This window comes from Hyla sarda, chromosome 12, assembly GCF_029499605.1.
Source record: "Hyla sarda isolate aHylSar1 chromosome 12, aHylSar1.hap1, whole genome shotgun sequence".
Classification (NCBI taxonomy): domain Eukaryota; kingdom Metazoa; phylum Chordata; class Amphibia; order Anura; family Hylidae; genus Hyla; species Hyla sarda.
In genome coordinates this window covers 31,701,738-31,725,257 of record NC_079200.1, presented here as the reverse complement: position 1 = coordinate 31,725,257, position 23,520 = coordinate 31,701,738, and the positions used below count along the sequence as shown (strand labels likewise).

General features: G+C 43.9%; 1 protein-coding gene across 6 annotated transcripts in view; it reads right to left on the bottom strand.

Annotated features, from left to right (window-relative positions):
• Positions 1 to 23,520, bottom strand: part of SKAP1 (src kinase associated phosphoprotein 1) — a 430,073-nt gene that overhangs the window by 163,761 nt on the left and 242,792 nt on the right. Inside the window, exon 3 of one of the 6 annotated variants that reach the window (XM_056547767.1) lies at positions 10,528 to 10,661. The exons of the other annotated variants lie outside the window; for them this stretch is intronic. Coding sequence (XP_056403742.1) covers positions 10,528 to 10,615 — 88 coding nt within the window. The 5' untranslated portion in view covers positions 10,616 to 10,661. The remainder of the gene's footprint in view (positions 1 to 10,527; positions 10,662 to 23,520) is intronic. 6 annotated transcript variants of the gene reach the window in all.

Below are 23,520 nucleotides of genomic sequence, written 5' to 3'. Positions count from 1 at the left end.
AGAGCATCCGACCCAAATCATTCCCCAGCAGAACATTAACAGGGATGTCCTCAGAGACCCTCACCTCCCGCAAACCTTTGCATGTACCCCAATCCAGGTACACACGGGCCATGGGCACAGCAGGCCGCACACCTCCAATCCCTTTTAAAGCCATGGTTCTTCCAGGGATGATGTCCTCTGTATCCACCACTTCAGGCCGCACCAAGGTAAAGGAGGCTCCAGAATCTCGCAAACCCACTGTCACCCGGTCACCCACAGTTACACTCTGCAGGTTATCCGCTCTTTTCTCCACCGCTCCGGACACCAGAAGAACGGCTGTGTGTCCTCCAGCTACTGGTGGAGAATTCTTTTTGTTGGGGCAAGTGGCACTCAGGTGCCCAATATTGTTGCATCTGTAACATCGGCGGGTGTCCCCCTGACCCAATGTGGCTCCTGTTGCTTTTGGGAATGATGGCAAGAAATTTCCGGCTCACCTGGTGGTGCTCTGTGGGTGTGTGGCTCCCCTCCAGGTACTTGCTCCAGCTTGTGCAGTTCCACGCTTTGCTGCTGGCGCCCGGTTGTTGGCAAAGTCATCTCCTAGTTCTGCTGCTTCCATGGCTGTCTTGGGCTTGCGGTCCAAAATCCACTCTCTGGCTTCAAAGCTCCGTGTTTGGAGAAACTGATCCAGGACCATCAAGTCCTCCAGGGCCTCATAGGTAGTGACTTGTAGGCCCCCAGTCCATTGTCTGAATGCAGTCCTTAGCTGACCTGCATGTTCAGTGCAGCTTTCTGTGGCACTTTGTTACAAAGTCCTAAATCTTTTCCGATAAGCCTCTGGAGTCAGATTAAAACTTTTTAGCAGGGCAGATTTTATTTCCTCATAGTCCTGGTCACTTTCAGAGGGAAGCGAAGCAAACACATCCAGAGCTTTCCCTCGCAGCCGTGGGGTTACATATCGTCCCCACTGTTCCTTAGGTAGATGGAACTGCCGGCAAACCTTTTCAAATCCCCTCATGAACACATCCAGATCACCATCTTTCTCCAACATGGGGAAATGTTCCAAGCGGGGTTTGTGGTCTCCTTGATCCTGCACATCACTCCGTGCGGATGAAGCATCCCCTATCAGCCTCAGAACCTCCAGTTCATGCCTCCGCTGGGCCTCTCTTTCTGCCGACTCTCTCTCTGCAGCTCGTATCTGTGCCTCTCTCTCTGCGGCTCATGCCTCTCTCTCTGCAGTTTGGTACTGGAGAAGCAGTTGGAGTTTCATATTGGCATCCACATTCCCAAGGTGTTGTAAGGCAGTCCGCATATAAGAGTACAAGGCCTCATGTGGAGTACTGTCCTGATGGGGAGTAATGTTGTATTCCCCAGGAGATATCATTCCTTGGATGGCAGTTCCAGCTGTAGGACTTTGTCTCATGTCACTCAGCTCTTCTGCACGGGCATCATACTCCACAAGATCAGCAATAAGTTGTTCCTTGTTCTTTCCTGCAGTAGGGATGTCCTTTCCTTGGCACATTAGCTCCAATGCAGGCTTGGACTGCTTGCGATATGCCTCCATATTTCCGAGATGAGACAGGTAAAAGAGAGGAGGTAAAACAGGAGATGGGGATGACAGAACTGTCTTGCACTCTTTTTGTATGTCTTTTAAACCAGCACTGAGCTCTGTCTTTGAAATTTACACACAAGAATATGTATGCAATTTCTTTTTAGTGCTAAGATTTCCTTACAGGTAAACTCCAGCAAGCACTAAAAATCTCTAAATATATCCCGACGCTGCCACCAGTTGTCACGATCACACCCTATCGGTCCAACCAAGACATTAGAGAGAGTGTGATGGTGCAAGGGTTAAGGCCACCAGACCTCTGGGTATCCACTACTAGTCCCAGCAAGTCACCAAATTAACCCTTAGATAAACGTGTTTCCACCAGAGCTGCCTTCAGAAAGGTGAGCTCATATATTTAGAGATCAAAGACCAGAGCTGATTAATTAAACATTTAATCTGATAAAAGGTATCACAGTGCTATATATAAAAATAAACAAATGACATACAGTTACAAAAATATGAAAGTTTAGCAAGGCAAGTTCAGAAAACAAAAAATGAAGTTCTTACAGCATGATGATATAGCCGTCCTTGTGAGTTAGAGGCCAGCTCTTGTCAGCTTTGGGCACAGCCTTGAACAACCTGAGTCTAGCAATGTTAAGTATTATATATCTGCCTTTTTGGAGCAAAACTCCATTCCCCCCTCCCCTCTGATCCCACCAGGGGGGCATCTCTGTTCCTGGCCCTCTTATCTGGTTGATTATATGATGGGACCAGAGTGCATGACTTCAAAGGAGATACCAAACAGCCAGACCCCCAATTGACTGCAATACACAAATCCACAGTCTAAATGACCCTCACCCCCCAGGTCTTGGCTTATACACAGATACAATTATAAAACACATGTATGTTTCCATAATCAGGCCTTGGGCCTGACAAGGAGTGGTGGCCGAGCTGCATCAGTAAACCATATAGTGGCAGAATGGCACAGCCTGGAGTTGGCTGAAGCATGAGGAGACCATAAAGTGGCTGAATGAGACAGCCTGGAGGTGGCAGCGGCAGGATCAGAAGTCCTGAAAGTGACCCTAATGCAGAGGAATTCTAAAATTGGGGACCAGCACCTTAGTTATGTTTTGCAGTATCCATGGCAGCACAATTAGAGAGCCTGGAGGTGGCAGCATCAGCATGAGGAGACCATATGGTGGCACAATGACCGATCATGGAGGTGGTAGCATTAGCTTGAGTAGACCATCGAGCAGTAGAATGAGAGAGTATGGAGGTGGCATCATCAGCATGAGGAGACCATATGGTGGCACAATGACAGAGCCTGGAGGTGGTAGCATTAGCATGAGGAGACCATAGAGCAGCACAATGACAGAACCTGGAGATGGCAGCAGTATGAGGGCCATGCCAACTGAGGGTTGAGTCTGAGGACTCAACCAAGCTGTTGACTGGGGATGTTGGATGTCACTAGGGATGAAGTGGATGACCGAGTGAACCCATCAATCACGGCTGCTGGGTTGCTGGTTGCAACATGACTGCTAGCTGACACCAGGAGCTCAGACCTCTCACTGCAACTCTGGCTGGCACACACCCCTACTCTGCTGCGACCTCTGCCTACAGCTGATGAATTTAGGCCTCTGCCATTCCTCTGTGCACGTCCTGGCACTAACCTGCCTGACATACTTATTGCGTATATGAGGGGAGTACAATACGCTTCACTACGCTTAAAACAGTATTTGTCTAGAACAGCAGCAGGTGTGTACTATCGGCTGTCCTTTCACAGTATCTAGGCCCTTGACAGATTAACAGGTACAAAATAGTGCACTACTTAGATGTACGTATGTGGTATGCACTTATGAGGGTAGAAAAATGCTTTACAGTTTGCTTAAAAAAGCACGCGGGTAAAACACCAGCCAGTGATTACTTTTGCCTCAACTTTCAGAGTATCTAGGCCCTTGGCATATGAAAAGATACAAAATAGTACACTGCTTAGATGTACGTATTTTAAGGATTTCACCCTGGGGATAGCTCTAAGATCGTCCTTGACACCGCCACAGGACACGTTTCCCCTTCAATCAGCAGGCAAACAACAGTACTTTATGCAAGTCCAACACCTCGCCAGCTTTATTAGACAGGTTGCAGGATAAATAAAAACATAAGACAGGAACAAACAAAACCCTAGACCGTCTAGTCACTAACTAAACAATCCAGCATGCCCTGACTATCCACTGGTGGGCTTATCCCGGCCAGTTAAACTTATGCCTCCTGCAACCTTCTACTCACTGTTCACACACAGCGTTTGCAACGTTTTGCTGTGTGTCTTGTCCACACTTCACTGTTGGGGCCACTCACAGCTCGGGCTGTGTGTTCCGCACCAGGACCCCTGCCTCCCTCCACAGCCACCTTGTCTTCTGGGGAGAGCACCAACTATTCTGTCTGACTTCCTGTTAAACACACTTCCCCTTTCTCCTACCTCATTAATTAGGCCACAGGTGGAGGTTTGTCCAGGGTTAGCTAGGGAAATGCACCCTTCCTTTGCCACAGTGTCACAGTATGTGGTATGCACTTATGAAGGCAGAAAAATGCGCTACAGTACACGTAAAAAAGTATATGAGTACAACACCAGCCGGTGAGTACTTGTCTGGACTTTTACAGTATCTAGGGCCTTAAAAGATTAACAGGTACAAAATAGCACACTACTTCAATGTAGGTAAGTGGTATTCACATATGAGGGCAGAAAAATGCTCTACAGTATGCATAAAAAACGTACACAACAGTGCTGCAGCACACAGTTGCTGTTGAGTAGGACACCAGCCGATGATTACTTTTGGCTGTCCTTTCACAGTGTGTAGGCCCTTGACAGATTAACCGGAACAAAATAGTACACCACTTAGATATAGGTATGTGGTATGCACTTATGAGGACAGAAAAATGTGCTACTGTACGCTTCAAAAATTATTTGAGTAAAAGGCCAGCCGGTGATTACTTTTGGCTGTCCTTTCACAGTATATAGGCCCAAGACAGATTAACAGGTACAAAATAGTACACAACTTAGATGTAGGTATGTGGTGTGAACTTATGAGGGCAGAAAAATGCGCTACAGTACGCTTAAAAATACGTCGTTTTTCACAACACCAGCAGTACACAGTTGCTGTGTACTAAACCCAAAATTGAACTCTCTCACAGATTATTAGGAATGAACTGCTGGGTATTATACGATCTACAAACTAGTATAACCAGCAGATTTGTTGTGGAACAAATACACAGAATTGTGCTGAAAAGGTTTATGCTAAGGTTTATGAAGTTGAGGCAGCTTGTTGAAATGTATGAGGCAACACATATGAAGGAGGCCTCCGTTGTCGGGGTGCCGAGAACACAAAAACAACCTTATCAGTAATTGTAGGAAAAAGTATTCTTGTTTTTGAAGACATTATCCCATTTTATATTGTTAAGGGGTTCTCTGAGTTGATCAAAGTTTGCCTTCCTAAAGTTCATTGTTTTTGTTCCCCCTCACGAGATTTCCTTATTGAAGAACAAGTTATAATGTATTATATTATGATCACTATTTCCTAGGTGTCCTTCTACTTGCACATTAGTTACTCTGTCAGGTCTGTTGGTTAATATTAAGTCTTGTAGGGCGCCCCCTCTAGTCGAGCCCTGCACCATTTGGAACAAATAATTTTAAGTTTTCCGCTGCAAGTTTGAGCTGCGGCAAATTTTACACCGCAATTGTAAACGCACGTGGTCCCCGTCTTCTATTCCAACCAAATTCTCTCTCCAAAAGCCCAATGGCACTCCTTCTGTTCTGAGACCTGTAGTGCGCCAAGAAAGTACTTTACGTCCACATATGGGATATTTCCTTACTCGAGAGAAATTGGGCTTAAAATTTACTCCTATTACCCCATGTGAAAATGAAAAATTTGGAGTAACACCATCATTTTAATGTTAAAAATCAAATTTTTAATTTTCACATCCAACTTCAATGCAAATCTGTCAAACACCTGTGAGGTGTTAAAGCTTGTTACATTCCTTGAGGGGTGTAGCTTCCAAATAGTGTGCCATGTGTTCTTTTTTGTTTTTGTTTTTGCTGTTCTGGCACCATGGGGGCTTCCTAAATGCAACATGCCCCTCAAAAACCATTTCAGCAAAATTCGCCCTCTAAAATCCCACAGTTGCTCTTTCCCTCTTGAGCCATGTTGCGAGCCCGCAGTGCACTTTACGTCAACATATGAGGTATTTCCTTACTCGAGAGAAATTGGAGTACAAATTTTGCAGGGCTTTTTCTCCTTATAACCCTTGTAAAATTGAAAAAAATTGGGCTGCATGAACATGTTAGTGTAAAAAAGTGGAGATTTAGATTTTTCTCCTCCACTTTGCTGCTGTTCCTGTGAAACATCTAAAGGGTTAACAAACTTTCTGAGTGTCATTTTGAAGACTTTAAGGGGTGCAATTTCTATTATGGGTTCATTTGTGGGGTATTTGTCACAGAAAGGCCCCTCAAATCCACTTCAAACTTAACTGGCCCCTGAAAATTTCAGATTTAGAATTTTTCCTGAAAATTTTCAAAATTGCAGCTATACAGTGACCCCCCGACTAACGATGTCCCCGACATATGATCATTTCAACATACGATGGCCTCTCAGAGCCCATCGTATGTTGAAGGCAGCATCGACATACGATGCTGCTGTGTGTCGGGGCCATCGTTCAAACAGCTATCTGACAGCGCTGACAACTTCAGCAACTGACAGATAGTTGTTTAATGTGCCCCGTGTGCCCCGTTCTGCCTCCTGTTACTCACATGCTGTCCTGCTAACTCACGCAGGCTTCCACTGTGAGCTCCGTGTAAGCCCCCCCCCCCCCAGTGCAGCCATAGCCAATAGCCTGCAGCATCTTGCTGCAGGCATCCAATGAGCTGCTGGCTGCCCTCCCCTTCCTTTCCTATAGAGCTGTAGTTGGCAGGATCATAATGGAGGACATTCTGTCCCCCCCGAAGGTATTTAAAGAACTGTACAGTACTGTATGCAATGTCACACATCACATTCAATACATATACACACCCCATACATCAATGTTTCCCTATCAGTGTGCCTCCAGTTGTTGCTAAACTATAACTCCCAGCATGCCCAGACAGTCAATGGCTGTACATGCATGCTGGGAGTTGTAGTTGTGCAACAGCTGGAGGCACCCTGGTCTGTTAAACACTCCCCATACACTCCACATACAATGGTCATCCCAGAACCAAATCCCATAGAGATATGTATTCAACATACAATGGTTCCGAGGCCCCAGAACCAATTACCATTTTTACATAGACATATGTACTAGACATATGATGGTTTCAACATATGATGGTTCTCCTGGAACCAATTAATATCATATATTGAGGGACCACTGTACTTTGAAGCCCCCTAATGTCTTCAAAAAGTAAAAACGTTAACATTATGATGCCAAAAGAGATGAGCGAATCAAAGCTGAGAAACCCGAATTTGTTACGGATTTCATGAAAAATTTGATTTGCAACTAATGCGAATATCGCCACGCTAAACTCCATTTAGTACCGTCCAGGCTCCAGGGCATCTAAAATGGTGGATCCACATGTCAGTACATGGGCCAAGGAACACTGGGAAGGCAGGTAGGCGGAATGACCCTGAATCACATGCAGGATGCAGCCTATCAGCAGCCCTATATAATCAGACAGCCATATTGCAGCTTGTCACTTCATTCATTACACTGCAGAGAGAGGACGGACAGCCAGTGTTACACAGAAAAGCTTATTACAACAGTGTTTCACCTCCTAGTCACATCAGTGTTCTGGTGAACAGAGAGCAGTGCTTTTTTTCACTGAAAAGGATTTTTACAACAGCCAGTAACCTCCCAGTCACTGTAGCATTGTATTACAGTAAGGGGCAGAGAGCTTTGTGTTGCCTCATACATTTCAACAAGCTGCCTCAACTTCATAAACTTAGCAGAGGATGCAGGAATAATTTTTCAGCTCAATTCTGTGTATTTGTTCCACAACAAATCTGCTGGTTATACTAGTTTGTAGATGGTATAATACCCAGCAGTTCATTCCTAATTGTCTGTGAGAGAGTTCAATTTTGGGTTTAGTACACAGTGACTGTACTGCTGGTGTTGTGAAAAACTACGTATTTGTAAGTGTACTGTGCATTTTTCTGCCCTCACAAGTTCACACCACATACCTACATCTAAGTGGTGTAATATTGTGTACCTGTTAATCTGTCATGGGCCTATATACTGTGAAAGGACAGCCAAAAGTAATCACCGGCTGGCCTTTTACTCAAATAATTTTTGAAGCGTACAGTAGCGCATTTTTCTGCCCTCATAAGTGCATGCCACATACCTACTAGGGATCGACCGATATCGTTTTTTTAGGGCCGATACCGATAATCGGTGGAGGTTAGGGCCGATAGCCGATAACTTATACCGATATTCCGGTATAAGTTATCGGCTATATATCCCCCTTCGACACCGCTGCAGGTCATTGATTTAAAGCAGGCGCTTTAAATCAATGCACTGCAGTGGCTTTTGCGGTGCCATAGGCCGCCGTCGCCATCACCCGCTTCTCTCCCCTACCTGTCAGGGTGGTCCGGGCCATCCATCCATCCTTCCTGTAGTATCCGGCGGCATTCCGGGAGGAGGGTGAACCGGTCCGGGCTGTCCTTCTTCTCCGGGGGTCATCTTCTCCACTCCGGGCAGGCTCCGGCCTAGTAACGCAGCATAGACGCCGCTGCGCAGTGACGCCCGTGCGCAGCGACGCACCTGACGTCACGGCATAGCGGCGTCTATGCAGCGTACTAGGCCGGAGCCTGCCCGGAGTGGAGAAGAGGACCCCCGGAGAAGGACAGCCCGGACCAGTGCACCCTCCACCCGGAATGGCGCCGGACACTACAGGAAGGAAGGATGGATGGCCCGGACCACCCCCATTACGGGTAAGTTTTTTTTATTGACTCGGAGGGTGGGGGAGGGGCCCGACCGGTATAGCGGTATGGGCAAAAATCCATACCGGTATACCGCCCAGCACTACGGTGGGGGGTGCGACCCAGTGGGTCGGGGGGGGGAGCGGTCGCGGTGCGGCGGGGGCGTTGCATTATCGGCTTATCGGCAAATTAATTGCCGATACCGATAATGCCAAAAATCATGATTATCGGCCGATAATATCGGCCATACCGATAATCGGTTGATCCCTAATACCTACATCTAAATGGTGTACTATTTTGTTTCGGTTAACCTGCCAAGGGCCAACACACTGTGAAAGGACAGCCAAAAGTAATCATCGGCTGGTGTCCTACTCAACAGCAACTGTGTGCTGCAGCACTGTTGTGCACTGCTGGTGTTGTGCAAAAATACGTTTTCTAAGCATACTGTAGCGCATTTTTCTGCCCTCGTGTTTGCGGTCCCCTCGTGACATCTCGCCCGCCCCCTCGTGACGTCTCGCCCGCCCCCTCAACAAAGACCGATGTCTTTGGTAGAGGGGGCGGGCGTGACGTCACGAGGGGGCGGGCGTGACGTCACGAGGGGGCGGGCGAGACGTCACGCCCGGCGACCGCGAACATGTAAGCCCGCACACAGCGTTCGGAGTAATGAACTTCTGGACGCTGTGAGCGGAGCTCCGAAAGTCAGGGCAGCGCACAATCCCTTTAAAAAAAAAGAAGGCTTAGGGGAGACCTAATAACCATGTATAAATATATAAGGGGTTGTAAAAAAAAAAAAGAAGAAGGAAAATGGCAGCAGCACACTTGGTCAACAAAATGGAGGCTCTTAGCGCACTTTTTGATCAAAACGTGTCCCCCATCCACCACGTGGAGGTGGCCTCATATAGGATGGGACCCTAACATTCACTCACCTCAGGCTGGGCGACATGCTGGATCCAGCGATTGACCAGCGATTTGCGGCGATCGCCATTGCCCGGCGATGTGCCGGGATGCTTGCTGAATGATTTCAGCAGGCATCCCAGTCTGGTCCCCTAAATTCCAACAGGCGTACCTGTAAGGACTCAGGATGCAGGGTATATGCATGCGCCCTGCAACCTGAAGAGGTTAAGGACATTACATCAAAGTTGGATCAGCCTGTAGTGTGGTTTTCCACTTTGATTTTGAGTGTGACTCCATATCCAGACCTCCATGGGTTGATAAATTTGATTTCCATTGATAATTTTTGTGTGATTTTGTTGTCAGTACATTTAACTATGTAAAGACGAAAGTATTTCATACGATTAGTTCATTCATTCAGATCTAGGATGTGTTATCATAGTGTTCCCTTAATTTTTTTGAACAGTGCATATTTGAGGACTAACCCTTAAAATTCCAAAAACTGTGAGGTGCAGCCTCCATAAATCAGACATGTTTTTCCAGCACGTGCCACAAAATGCTAGATAGAGATATGGAGAATTTGGAGGTCAAGTCAACACCTTGAACTCTTTGCCATATTCCTTATATCTGAACAATGTTTGCAGTGTGGGCAGTATATTTGACTGCTAATAGAGGCCACTGTCATTACGTAATACCACTGTCATGAAGGGATGTATTTGGTTTGCAACAGTGCTTTGGTAGGTGGTACAAGTAACATCTACATAGTGCCAGAACCAAAGCTTTTCTAAGAAAACATTGTCCAGGGCATCACACTGTCTCCAACAGCTTGTCTTTGCATAAATCAACAGAACATGTAACAAGAAAGTAATGTCAAATATCTTAGAAAACATGCCTCTTTTTAACTTATCAGGCTCCTTTTCAGCTCAAACCGCCCCTTTCCTTTAAATTCATCCATTATCCTGATAAACTGCTTCAATCGAACTCCAGACAGATCAGCTCAATAAGGAATCAGATTATGGCTACCCATAGAAGTCTATGGAGAGTGGAAGGGATAGGAGAGGTGCATGGCAGGAGAGACTCTAGAGAGAGACACAGAGGCAAGCCTACAGTTTGTATAAGGTGTTATATCTCACAGCTTACACAGCTTACTGTTAGAAACATTATAATGTTTACCATGCTGTTGTTGCATCTGAGGGTGTGCTATAGAAACAAAGGTAACAGGGCCTCCTCTTTTATCTAGGTAACATATTAGAGACTTCATAACAGCTAGGCTTCATTCACGGACCAGAAACAACTGAAAGTAGAACCTACAGAGGGGAAAAGTGCCATATACAAGTTTAGTTAAAGAATGGCTGCAACTTATGTTCAAACACGTGACAGCTTATCCTAAAAAAAAAATACCTTAAATGACAGGTGCACTATAAGCCAGGTGGGGGAACAAACATCCCCAAGAAAGTTAAAATAATATAGAATAGCTTCTATTTCACTCAAATTGTTATAAAAAATATGCATTAATAGGGAAAATACTTTTTCACACCACTGCAAAATAGCAGATGAAAGGATAAGAGAACAGGTAAACAATGATAAACTTTCTTTGTAAACAAATAAAGTGAAAGAGAAATCAAAGACTTAATAAATACACATGGTTACCAAAAGGTATTTGAAAAAAGGGGATATTAGATTTGTTAAGCATCTAAACAGAGGAACATAGAAGTGAAAAAGCACAATAAAGCAAATACAGAAAAAAACAACACAATTTTAAAGCTTCAGTAACAATTAAAGCAAGAGGAAAGGCAGGGAACGGTAAGAGAAAAAGTAATGAAATACGACAGAGCGTTTATAACAGATGCAAGCGTTTATAACTGATCAAGCTAAAAAGGAAGATTAAAACAGGCAAAAAAGGGGAGATACGACTACTGGTAAAAGTAAAATACACCACACACACAAGGAAGATTCTTGCATGTTGACAAGCGCTGCTACATTAACTATGAATGTAATCTGCTTAAACTATACAAAGAAAGAAAGGATATACACTAAGGGTCTATTCACACGTACAGTATTCTGGGCAGATTTTATGCACAGATTTTATGCGCAGGATCTCAAATCGTGAAATACACTGCGTATAGCTGCGTATATGCCAGGTGGGAACACACCCTAATAATGAATTTTTTTGGGCCAAATGATCCCAGCACTAAGTAAATTAGCTCAAATTAGTTCAGCTCACAAAACAACCAGTGTAAATGACCCTTTAAATTGTAAATGGGGAAAGACATTGATCTGGGGGAGTATAACTGAAGGGAAAATAGACTAAAATATAGTTAAGAACACAAAAAATACAACATGGCAGAAAAGAAAAAAACAAACAGCTGAAGTTTTAATATAAAATAGGAACATAACAGTTTTGAACTACATAGAAATGCACACAAACAATAATGTCACAGGCTAATGTGTAATAGTGCTTAAAAAAACTGTTAAATTTTTTTTTTTATAAAACAAACAAAAAATTAAATTGTGTGCCAGAATAGGAAATAAAAAAGCTGTGGTACGATATACATGACAGGTAATAGACCTATAAGAATAACATGGATCTTGATGATGCGTTAATAGACTGTTAATAGACTGCTTGCACAGTGTTCTCCGAGAAGTGTCTGCTCAAGGTCCCTCCACAAGGGAGCAGTAGAAGATCATGCTTGGATATACTGATCCTTTCCCATCCCCACCCCCACCGTATTACAATCTGCTGGCACTGTTCTTAACTTCACAGACAAGCGACTGCTCATACCACCGTGCCCAACAACTGACCCCTTCAGCACCATTATATTATGATGATAATCTCTTCTCCATAATCACACTCTGGAGGATTCAAGACCAAAACATGTATGACACATTTAATGATTAAACAATTCACTCAATCCAGATATCATGTAATGAAATAAAGTAACTACACAGACACACATGATTTTCTGCACACACTCAAACACAATATAGGTATTGCAAATTTAGGATATTTTGAGTCATATACTTTTACAAAAGAAGAAGCATTTGCATTCAAGTATTATGTAATACACTGTAAATTCTAGTGTCTTCTAAACATTGTCATGGTGGAATATTTGATCTAATAAAGTAAACATGATAGTCTGGTCAGATAGGTGACTCATACAAGATTATGTAAGGACAGGTAGGCTCAGGGTATAATAGAAACAAAATTACCAGTCACTGACAAAAACATTGCACGTTTGACTCCTCTTGTGTAGACAACACTTCTTCATATTATCAATTAGGGTATACAAAATGTTCCTGTTCTGGCAGACTCAAGTGGTCTTTTAACCCCTTAAGGACCCAGCCCATTTTCACCATAAAGGGGTACTCCATCCCTAGCATCTTATCCCCTATCCAAAGGATAGGGGATAAGATGTCAGATCGCCGGGGTCTCGCTGCTGGGGACCCCTGGGATCTCGCTCTGTGTGTAATGACGGGCAATACAGGGGCCGGAGCATCATTACGTCACGGCTCCGCCCGCTCGTGACATCACGGCCCGCCCCCTCAACACAAGTCTATGGGAGGGAGTGTGGCGGCCAACACGCCACCTCCCATAGACTTGCATTAAGGGGGCTTGCCGTGACGTCAGCAGCGGGACCCCGGCGATCTGCGATCTGACATTTTATCCCCTATCCTTTGGATAGGGGATAAGATGTCCAGGGGCGGAGTACCCCTTTAAGGACCGAAGCATTTTTTGCACATCCGACGACTGTCACTTTAACCCTTAAAGGGGTATTCCAGGCCAAAACTTTTTTTTATATATCAACTGGCTGCGGAAAGTTAAACCGATTTGTAAATTAAAAAATCTTAATCCTTCCAATAGTTATTAGCTTCTGAAGTTGAGTTGCTGTTTTCTGTCTAACTGCTTTCTGATGACTCAGCTCCCGGGACGTGACACCATCATTGAGCAGGTTGACAGAAAACTTCAGAAGCTAATAATTATTGGAAGGATTAAGATTTTTTTAATAGAAGTAATTTACAAATCTGTTTAACTTTCCGGAGCCAGTTGATATACAAAAAAATGTTTTTGCCTGGAATACCCCTTTAAGGACCAGGCCAATTTTATTTTAGCATTTTAGTTTTTTCCTCCTCGCCTTCTAAAAATCATAACTTTTATATTTCCATCCACAGACCCATATTAGGGCTTATCTTTTGCGTCACCAATTTTACTTTGTAATAACCACTTATTTTACCATAAAATGTACGGCACAACCCAAAAAATATTATTTATGTGGGAAAATTGAAAAGAAAACCGCAACTTAGCAAAGTTTGGAAAAATTGCATGTGTTATGGTAAAAATTACATGTTTTCTTTATTCTGTGAGTTAGCACGATTAAAATAATACCCATGTTACATGCTTCTCTATAATTGTACCGTTAAAAAAAAATCTCAAACTATTTAAACAAAATTTATATGTTTGAAATTGCCCTATTTTTACCACCTCATTTTTCCGTATACGGGGCGGTATGAGGGCTCATTTTTTGCAATGTGATCTGTAGTTTTTATCGTTACCACTTTTGCTTAGGTTTTATTTTTTATTAATTTTTTATAATATTTTTTGGAATAAAATGTGACAAAAATGCAGCAATTTTTTAATTTTTTCTTTTTTTACATTTACGCCGTTCACCGTATGGGCTAATTAACAATATATTTTGATAGTTCAGACTTTTATGCACGTGGCAATACCAAATATGTTTATTAATTTTCTTTATGCTTTTTGGGGGAGAAAAACAGATGATTTACGTTTTTATTGGGGAGGGGATTTAAAAAAAAATTTAACTTTAAATTTTTTTACTTTTATTTTAAAACTTTAATAGGGGACTATTTATAGCAATAATTTGATTACTAATAATGTTCAGTGCTACGCATAGGGCATAGCACTGATTAGTATTACCGGCTATCTTCTGCTTTGGTCTGCTCGATCTCAGACCAGAGCAGAAGACCCCTGGAGACGGACGGAGGCAGTTGAGGGGACCTCTGTCTGCCATTATGAATGATCGGATCCCTGCGGCAGCGCTGCAGACGATCCGATCATCCATTTAAAATACTGCACTGCCGCTGATGCCGTAATCTATATTGATCACGACATCTGAGGGGTTAATGGCGGACATCCGTGCGATCGCAGATGTCCGCCATTACCGGCGGGTCCCTGGCTGCTGATAGCAACCGGGACCTGCAGCGCATGACGTGAACACCAGGCCGGTGATAGCGGTCATGGCGGAGCATAAATGTACGTCAGGGTGCTTTAAGTACCACGGCACCATGACGCACATTTATATCCATTGTCGTTAAGGGGTTAAGCATTAATAACTCTGGGATGCTTTTACTCTTCATTCTGATTCCGAGAAAGTTTTTTCTTAACATATAATATTTTATGTTAGTGGTAAATTTTCGTCGATACTTGCATCATCAATTCCAAAATTTGATGAAAAATTTGAAAATGTAGAATTTTTTTTAACTTTGAAACTCTCTGCTTATAAGGAAAATGGACATCCCAAATAAAGTACATATTGATTCACATATACAATAGGTTTACTTTATGTTTGCATCATAAAGTTGACATTTTTTTACTTTTGGAAGACATCAGAGGGCTTCAAAGTTTAACAGCAATTTTCCAATTTTTCACAAAATTTTCTAAATCAGAATTTTTCAGGGACCGGTTCTGTTTGAAGTGGATTTGAAGGGTCTTCATATTAAAAGTACCCCATGAATGACCCCATTATAAAAACTGCACCCCACAAAGTATTCAAAATGACATTCAGAAAGTGTGTTAACCTTTTAGGTGTTTCCCAGGAATAGCAGCAAAGTGAAGGAGAAAATTCAAAATCTTTGTTTTTTTACACTGGCATGTTCTTGTAGACACAGTCTTTGAATTTTTACAAGGGGTAAATGGAGATAAATCCCCTTAAAATTTGTAACACAATTTCTCTCGAGCAAGAAAATACCTCATTGTGTGCACTACAAGGCTCAGAAGTGAAGGAGAGACAATGGGATTTTGGAGAGTGAGATTTCCTAAAATGGTTTTTGGGGGGCATGTCACATTTAGTGGAAGAACAGCACAAATGTGTAAATTAATTATTTTTTTTCTCTAAAATGCTGTTTTTCCCCCAAATTTTACATTTTCACAAGGGGTAAGGAGTAAATTCCTCCCAAAATTTGTAACTATCTTCTGAGTATGGAAATACCCCATGTGTGGATGGAGTGCACTTCGGGTGCTACAATGCTCAGAAGAGAAGGAGTCACATTTTGCTTTTGGTGCCAGAACAGCAAAAAAAGCCCCACATGGAACACTATTTGGGAAACAACACCCCTCCAGGATGTTGACAAATTTCCACTAAAGTTGGAAATAAAAATGAAAAATTTGATTTGTTTCACTAAAATGCTGGTGTTACTCCAATTTTTTCACAAGAGGTAATAGGAGAAAAAGCAACCCAAATTTTTTAACCCCATTTCTTCTGGAGTATAGAAATACCCCATATAAGGATCTAAAATGCTTTGCGTGCGAACTACAATGCTCAAAAGAGAAGGAGCACCATTGGGCTTTTGGAGAGAGAATTTGTTTGGAAGCGAAGTCGGGGGCAATGTACGTTTACAAAGCCCCCATGTTGACAGAACAGTGGACCCCCCCCCCACGTGTGACCCCATTTTGGAAACTACACCCCTCACAGAATTTAATAAGGGGCGCAGTGAGTATTTACACCCCACTGGCATTTGACAGATCTTTGGAACAGTGGGCTGTGCAAATGAAAAATTTTATTTTTCATTTTCTTGGTCCACTGTTCAAAAATCTGTCAGACACCTGTGGGGTGTAAATAATCACTGCACCCCTTGTTACATTCCTTGAGGGGGTAGTTTCCAAAATGGGGTCACATGTGGGGGGTCCACTGCTCTGGCCCCATAGGGGCTTTGTACATGCACATGGCCTTCAATTCCAGACACATTCTCTCTCCAAAAGCTCAATTGCGCTCCTTCTCTTCTGAGCATTGTAGTGCACTTTACATCTACACATGGGGTATTTATATACTCAGAAGAAATTGTGTTAGGAATTTTGGGGGCTTTTTTCCTATTACCCCTTGTGAAAATGAAGAATTTGGGATAACACCAGTATTTTAGTGAAAAAAAAAAAAAATGTTCACGTCCAACTTTAACGAGAATTCTTCAAACACCTGTGGAGTGTTAAGGCTCACTATACTCCTTGTTACGTTTCGTGAGGCGTGTAGTTTCCAAAATAGGGTCACATGTGGGTGTTTTTTTTTTTTGCGTTTGGTGTGCATATCACCTCAAATGTACATGGCGCTCTCACTTCTGAGCCTTGTTGTGCACCGCAGAGCACTTTACGACCACATATGGGGTATTTCCGTACTCAGGAGAAACTTCTTTTACCTCTTGTGAAAATGAAAAGTATGGGGAAACACCAGCATGTTAGTGTAAAAAATAAAAACATTTTTACAATAAACATGCTGGAGCAGACCCCAACTTTACCTTTTCATAAAGGGTGAAAGGAGAAAAAGACCCCAAAATTTGTTAGGCAATTTCTCCCGAGTACGGAAATACCCCATATGTGGCTCTAAACTGTTGCCTTGAAATACAACGGGGCTCCGAAGTGAGAGAGTGCCATGCGCATTTGAGGCATATATAAGGGATTTGCATAGGGACTGACCAGCTGGAGGCTACGTTTTGGAAACAGTGCCGTAACAGATGTCTTTCATGTATGTATATGTAGTAGTGTTTTACCCTTTATTTCGTGTAGGTGTAGTGTAGGGTTTTTAGGGTACATTCACATGGGCTTGGGTTTACAGCAAGTTTCCCACTGGAAGTTTGAGCAACAGCAGAAAAATTGCCGCATCTCAAACTTGCAGCGAGCAACTCACTGTAAACCCCCGCCCGTGTGAATGCACCCTGTACAACAGCTGTTGCAAAACTAAAACTCCCAGCATGCTCTTTGGCTGTTCGTGAATGCTGGGGGTTGTAGTTATGCAACAGCTGGAGGTACACTGGTTGCGAAACACTGAGTTAGGTAAGAAACTGTGTTTCGCAACCAGTGTGTCTTCAGCTGTTGCAAAACTACAACTCTCAGCATGCACTCACAGCCGAAGGGCATGCTGGGACTTGTAGTTATGCAACAGCTGGAGGCACACTACTGCAACTCCCCGCATGCCCTTTGGTAGTTTGTGCATGCTGGGGGTTGTAGTTATGCAATTGCTGGAGGCAATAACTACAACCCACAGAATGCTCAAACTACCAAAGGGCATGCTGAGAGTTGTAGTTGTGCCTTCTGCTGTTTCATAACAACAACTCTCAGCCCTTTTGTGCATGTTGGGAGTTGTTGCTAAGCAACAGCAGGTGGCCAGCCTTATCTAATGCTGCTGCACACGCCGCATCCTGCCTGCTTCTTCCACTCTGGGGGCCCAGATCCCGCCACCGATGCCGGGGATCAGAGGCCCCCACTTCAGGTACATACTCCCGGCACCCGCTCTTGCCCTCCAGAGTAGGGGCAGAGCAGGTGCTGTTAGGGACACCCCCACAGCAGGCATCATGATTCAGGATGATCGTGAGGTGGCACCAGTGCCACCTCATTCCTGCTGCTAAAGGGTGATAGGTGATGTGTCGGACATCACCTATCACCCTTTTTTTCTGGGTCACCGTGGACCTGATTGACTTGGAATTGCCACAAATCACCGATTTGAATCAGGGTTTGCATGGGGTGCCTGCTGAATGATTTCAGCAGGCATCTTGGTCTGATCCCCGCACGGCAGGGACCGAAATTCCCACGGGCATGCAGTTACGCCCATGGTCCTTAACCCCTTCAGGACGGAGCCCATTTTGGCCTTAAGGACCGGAGCGTTTTTTGCACATCTGACCACTGTCACTTTAAACATTAATAACTCTGGAATGCTTTTACTTATCAATCTGATTCCGAGATTGTTTTTTCGTGACATATTCTACTTTAACATAGTGGTAAATTTTTGTCGATACTTGCATCCTTTCTTGGTGAAAAATCCGTAAATTTGATGAAAAATTTGAAAATTTAGCATTTTTCTAACTTTGAAGCTTTCTGCTTGTAAGGAAAATGGATATTACAAATACATTTTTTTTTGGTTCACATATACAATATGTCTACTTTATGTTTACATCATAAAATTGACGTGTTTTTACTTTTGGAAGACACCAGAGGGCTTCAACGGTCAGCAGCAATTTTCCGATTTTTCACAAAATTTTCAAACTCAGTATTTTTCAGGGACCCGTTCAGGTTTGAAGTGGATTTGAAGGGTCTTCATATTAGAAATACCCCATAAATGACCCCATTATAAAAACTACACCCCCCAAAGTATTCAAAATGACATTCAGTCAGTGTATTAACCCTTTAGGTGTTTCACAGGAATAGCAGCAAAGTGAAGGAGAAAATTCACAATCTTCATTTTTTACACTCACATGTTCTTGTAGACCCAATTTTTGAATTTTTACAAGGGGTAAAAGGACAAAATTTTTACTTGTATTTGTAGCCCAATTTCTCTCGAGTAAGCACATACCTCATATGTCTATGTAAAGTGTTCGGCGGGCGCAGTAGAGGGCACAGAAGGGAAGGAGCGACAAGGGGATTTTGGAGAGTACGTTTTTCTGAAATGGTTTTTGGGGGGCATGTTACCTTTAGGAAGCCCTTATGGTGCCAGAACAGCAAAAAAAAAACACATGGCATACCATTTTGGAAACTAGACCCCTCGGGGAATGTAACATGGGATAAAGTGAACCTTAATACCCCACAGGTGTTTCACGACTTTTGCAAATGTAAAAAAAAAATAAAAAATTTTACCTAAAATGCTTGTTTTCCCAAAAAATTTTTATTTTTAAAAAGGGTAATAGCAGAAAATACCCCTAAAAATTTGAAGCCCAATTTCTCCCGATTCAGAAAACACCCCATATGGGAGTGAAAAGTGCTCTGCTGGCGCACTACAGGTCTCAGAAGAGAAGGAGTCACATTTGGCTTTTTGAACGCAAATTTTTTCTCTGGGGGCATGCCGCATTTAGGAAGCCCCTATGGTGCCAGGATAACAAAAAAAAACCACAAGGCATACCATTTTGGAAAATAGACCCCTCGGGGAACGTAACAAGGGGTTAAGTGAACCTTTATACCCCACAGGTGTTTCACGACTTTTGCATATGTAAAAAAATTGTTTTTTTTTTTTACCTAAAATGCTTGTTTTCCCAAAAATTTTACATTTTTAAAAAGGGTAAAAGCAGAAAATACCCCCCAAAATTTGTAACACAATTTCTCCCGAGTACGGCGATACCCCATATGTGACCCTAAACTGTTGCCTTGAAATACGACAGGGCTCCAAAGTGAGAGCGCCATGCGCATTTGAGGCCTAAATTAGGGATTGCATAGGGGTGGACATAGGGGTATTCTACGCCAGTGATTCCCAAACAGGGTGCCTCCAGCTGTTGCAAAACTCCCAGCATGCCTGGACAGTCAACGGCTGTCCGACAATACTGGAAGTTGTTTTGCAACAGCTGGAGGCTCCGTTCTGGAAACAGTGGCGTACCAGACGTTTTTCATTTTTATTGGGGAGGGGAGGGGGTTGTGTAGGGGTATGTGTATATGTAGTGTTTTTTACTTTTTATTTTATTTTTTGTGGTAGTGTAGTGTAGTGTTTTTAGGGTACAGTCACACGGGTGGGGGTTCACAGTAGTTTCTCGCTGGCAATTTGAGCTGCAGCAGAAAGTTTGCGGCAGCTCAAATTTGCAGCCAGATACTTACTGTAATCCTCCGCCCATGTGAGTGTACCCTGTACGTTCACATTGGGGGGGACATCCAGCTGTTGCATAACTACAACTCCCAGCATGCCCGTTGCCTGTCGGTGACTGCTGAGAGTTGCAGTTTTGCAACAACTGTAGGCACACTGGTTATGTATCACTGAGTTTGTGACCTAACTCAGTGTTTCACAACCAGTGTGCCTCCAGCTGTTGCAAAACTACAACTCCCAGCATGTACGGTGCATGGTGTACGGTGACTGCTGAGAGTTGTAGTTTGCAACAGCTGGAGGCACACCGGTCGTGAAACACTGAGTTAGGTAAAAAAAAACTGAGTTTCACAACCAGTGTGCCTTCAGCTGTTGCAAAACTACAACTCTCAGCAGTCACCGACAGCCAACGGGCATGCTGGGAGTTGTAGTTATGCAACCAGCAGATGCACCACTACAACTCCCAGCATGCACTTTAGCTGTTGGTGCAAGCTGGGAGTTGTAGTTAGACAACAGCTGAAGGTACACTTTTCCATAGAAAGAATGTGCCTCCAGCTGTTGCAAAACCATAAGTCCCAGCATGCCCATAAGGGAATGCTGGGAGTTGTGGTGGTCTGCCTCCTGCTGTTGCATAACTACAGCTCCCAGCATGCCCTTTTTGCATGCTGGGAGCTGTTGCTAAGCAACAGCAGGAGGCTGTCACTCACCTCCAACGATCCTCGCCGCACAGGTCAGTCCCTCGTCGTCTCCGCCGCCGCAGCTGCTCCTGGGGCCCCGATCCCAACAGGGGCGCCGGGGATCGGGGTCCCCAGCACCGGGGATCGTCTTCCCGCACCCGCTCACGTCCTCCAGAAGAGGGGCGGAGCGGGTGCGGGAGTGACACCCGCAGCAGGCGCCCTGATTGGTCGGCCGGTAATCCGGCCGACGAATCAGGGCGATCGTGAGGTGGCATCAGTGCCACCTCACCCCTGCAGGCTCTGGCTGTTCGGGGCCGTCAGAGACGGCCCCGAACAGCAAGTAATTCCGGGTCACCGGGTCACTGGAGACCCGATTGACCCGGAATCGCCGCAGATCGCTGGACTGAATTGTCCAGCGATCTGCGGCGATCGCCGACATGGGGGGGCATAATGACCCCCCTGGGCGATATGCCGGGATGCCTGCTGAACGATTTCAGCAGGCATCCGGCTCCGGTCCCCAACCGGCTAGCGGTGGGGGCCGGAATTCCCACGGGCGTATGGATACGCCCTCGGTCCTTAAGGACTCGGGATTCAGGGCGTATCCATACGCCCTATGTCCTGAAGAGGTTAAGTCCCAGGAAGTCAGGGCGTACCTGTACACCCTGGGTCCTTAACAGGTTAAACTAAATGGATGTTATCTAAAGGGCTACTTTATAATACTAAATTTCCCATGCAATGACTACTCCAGGGGTAATGCATTACTGACTGTGTCTTAAAACTACCTGTTACCCGGGAATGCCAGGAGCTGGATGCACAGATATTAGTTAGTGGCACAGTGGCTCTTTTACTCTTTAGAAAAATGTGTATACCAAAATGCTGTATATGGTGGCACATTGTGGGTACATATGTGTTTGTGACCTAAATTGTTTTTTTCTTACTTGATATGCCTTTTCTGTCGGCCACTTAGCTGTTCATTGTAACTAATGGACTCTCCGTTCCTTCCCCACCGGACTTACTGTTCTGTGCATTCCCCTTCCTTTTTCAATACCATGCAGTGGCTGCACGTGTGCATATTGGCCATTGTCCAATGTACACGTCTCTTCTCTGTAGCCTTAAAGGGGTTTTCTACCATAAGGCGATTTTAGTACTCACCTGCCAGACAGTAATGGACATGCTTATAAAGAATCTGTGCTTGTCTTGGAACTAAATGGCTATGTTCTGAGTCAATCATAACACTGCAGCTACTTTTTTTGTAAAATGGCTGTTTCCTGTTGCAGTTCCTTCCCTAGAACTACATGTCCCATAATTCCTTGTTTATAAGTGTGAGGTCACTTTTCTCCCTCCCACACATCAACAATCCTACCCATTGAAACAGACCTGTACTCCCTTCAATGCAATAGACCTGATTTTCTAACCAGAGTGCCTTCAGCTGTAGCAAAACTACAGCTGATTTCCCTCCCACCCCGTGGTCGCTCCATCCATTGAAGCAGGCAGACTCCCTCTGAATACCTGACTAGCGATGTAATGTCTCGGGCCGCACTGCAACCTGGGAAAACCTGAGACAGTCATTTTGTATGCTGTAAAAAAATAAACATTAGGCGAAGAATTGTGAGCCCACCAAGAAGCACAGAAGTATAGACGCTATATTATGAACTACGCTAACTTTGCAGTCCTTGTAGCATAGTCAAATAAAGAAATCCTGGAATACCCCTTAAGCTAAGCATGTCCCTTCATATCCGACTGCTTCTCTGGTCTATAAGTCAGAAAAAGGTGGACAACCAGGGTTGGACGGCTGAATTGCCATTAGAGAGAATCTAAAGACCTAATTAAACATAAAAAATTTGAAAAGAAAACCCTTTATAGGGTTAAAGGGGTGTTCCAGGAATTTTCTTTATTTGACTATGCTACAGGGGCTGTAAAGTTAGTGTTGTTTATAATATAGTGTCTGTACCTGTCTCTGATGGCTTGTCTCACATTCTTATGCGATCTTTGCTCTGAATGCTCCTTTTTAACAGCACACAAAATTACTCCTGTCTCAGGTATTCCCAGGATGCCGTGTGGCCGAGACACGTCTTCATTAGCCAGGTGATGACAAGGAGCCTGTTCTGCTTAAATGGGTGGAGCGATCACAGGGAATTTGCAACAGCTGGAGGCACCCTGATTAGAAAGCACTTCGCTATTGCACTGGTCTTTCAGCTTGTTTGTGGTTCAGTGGGTGGGGTGGCTGATGTGTGGGAGGGAGAAAAGTGGAATTATGGGATTTGTATTTAAAGAGAAAACTCCAACAGGAAATATCCAGTTCACAAAAAGATAGCCACAGCTTTATGGTAATCTCACAACATAGTCAATGAACCCAAAGACAAGCGCGGATCCTTCCTAAGCATGTCCATTACTGTCTGGCAGGTAGATGCTAAAATTACCTTATGGTGGATAACCTCTTTAAGTGGCATGCTGCAACATTATTTTTTTTTTTTTATTCTGTTTCCAATTCTATGGTTTTAGAATTTTACACAGAAGTAGAGGCTCTGAGTAAGCTAGATAGCATTAAATGTAGTAAGGCAATGTTCATATGCAGCAGAAAGGGCCTTAACATTTGCTTCAAACTCATGGCAAAGTCTGCAAGCATGTTAAAAAGATATAAAACCAGCAGGGAATGCATGAGGCAGTAAGTGATGTTTACACTGCTGTGCTCTCCTTGTCTGTCCTGTTAC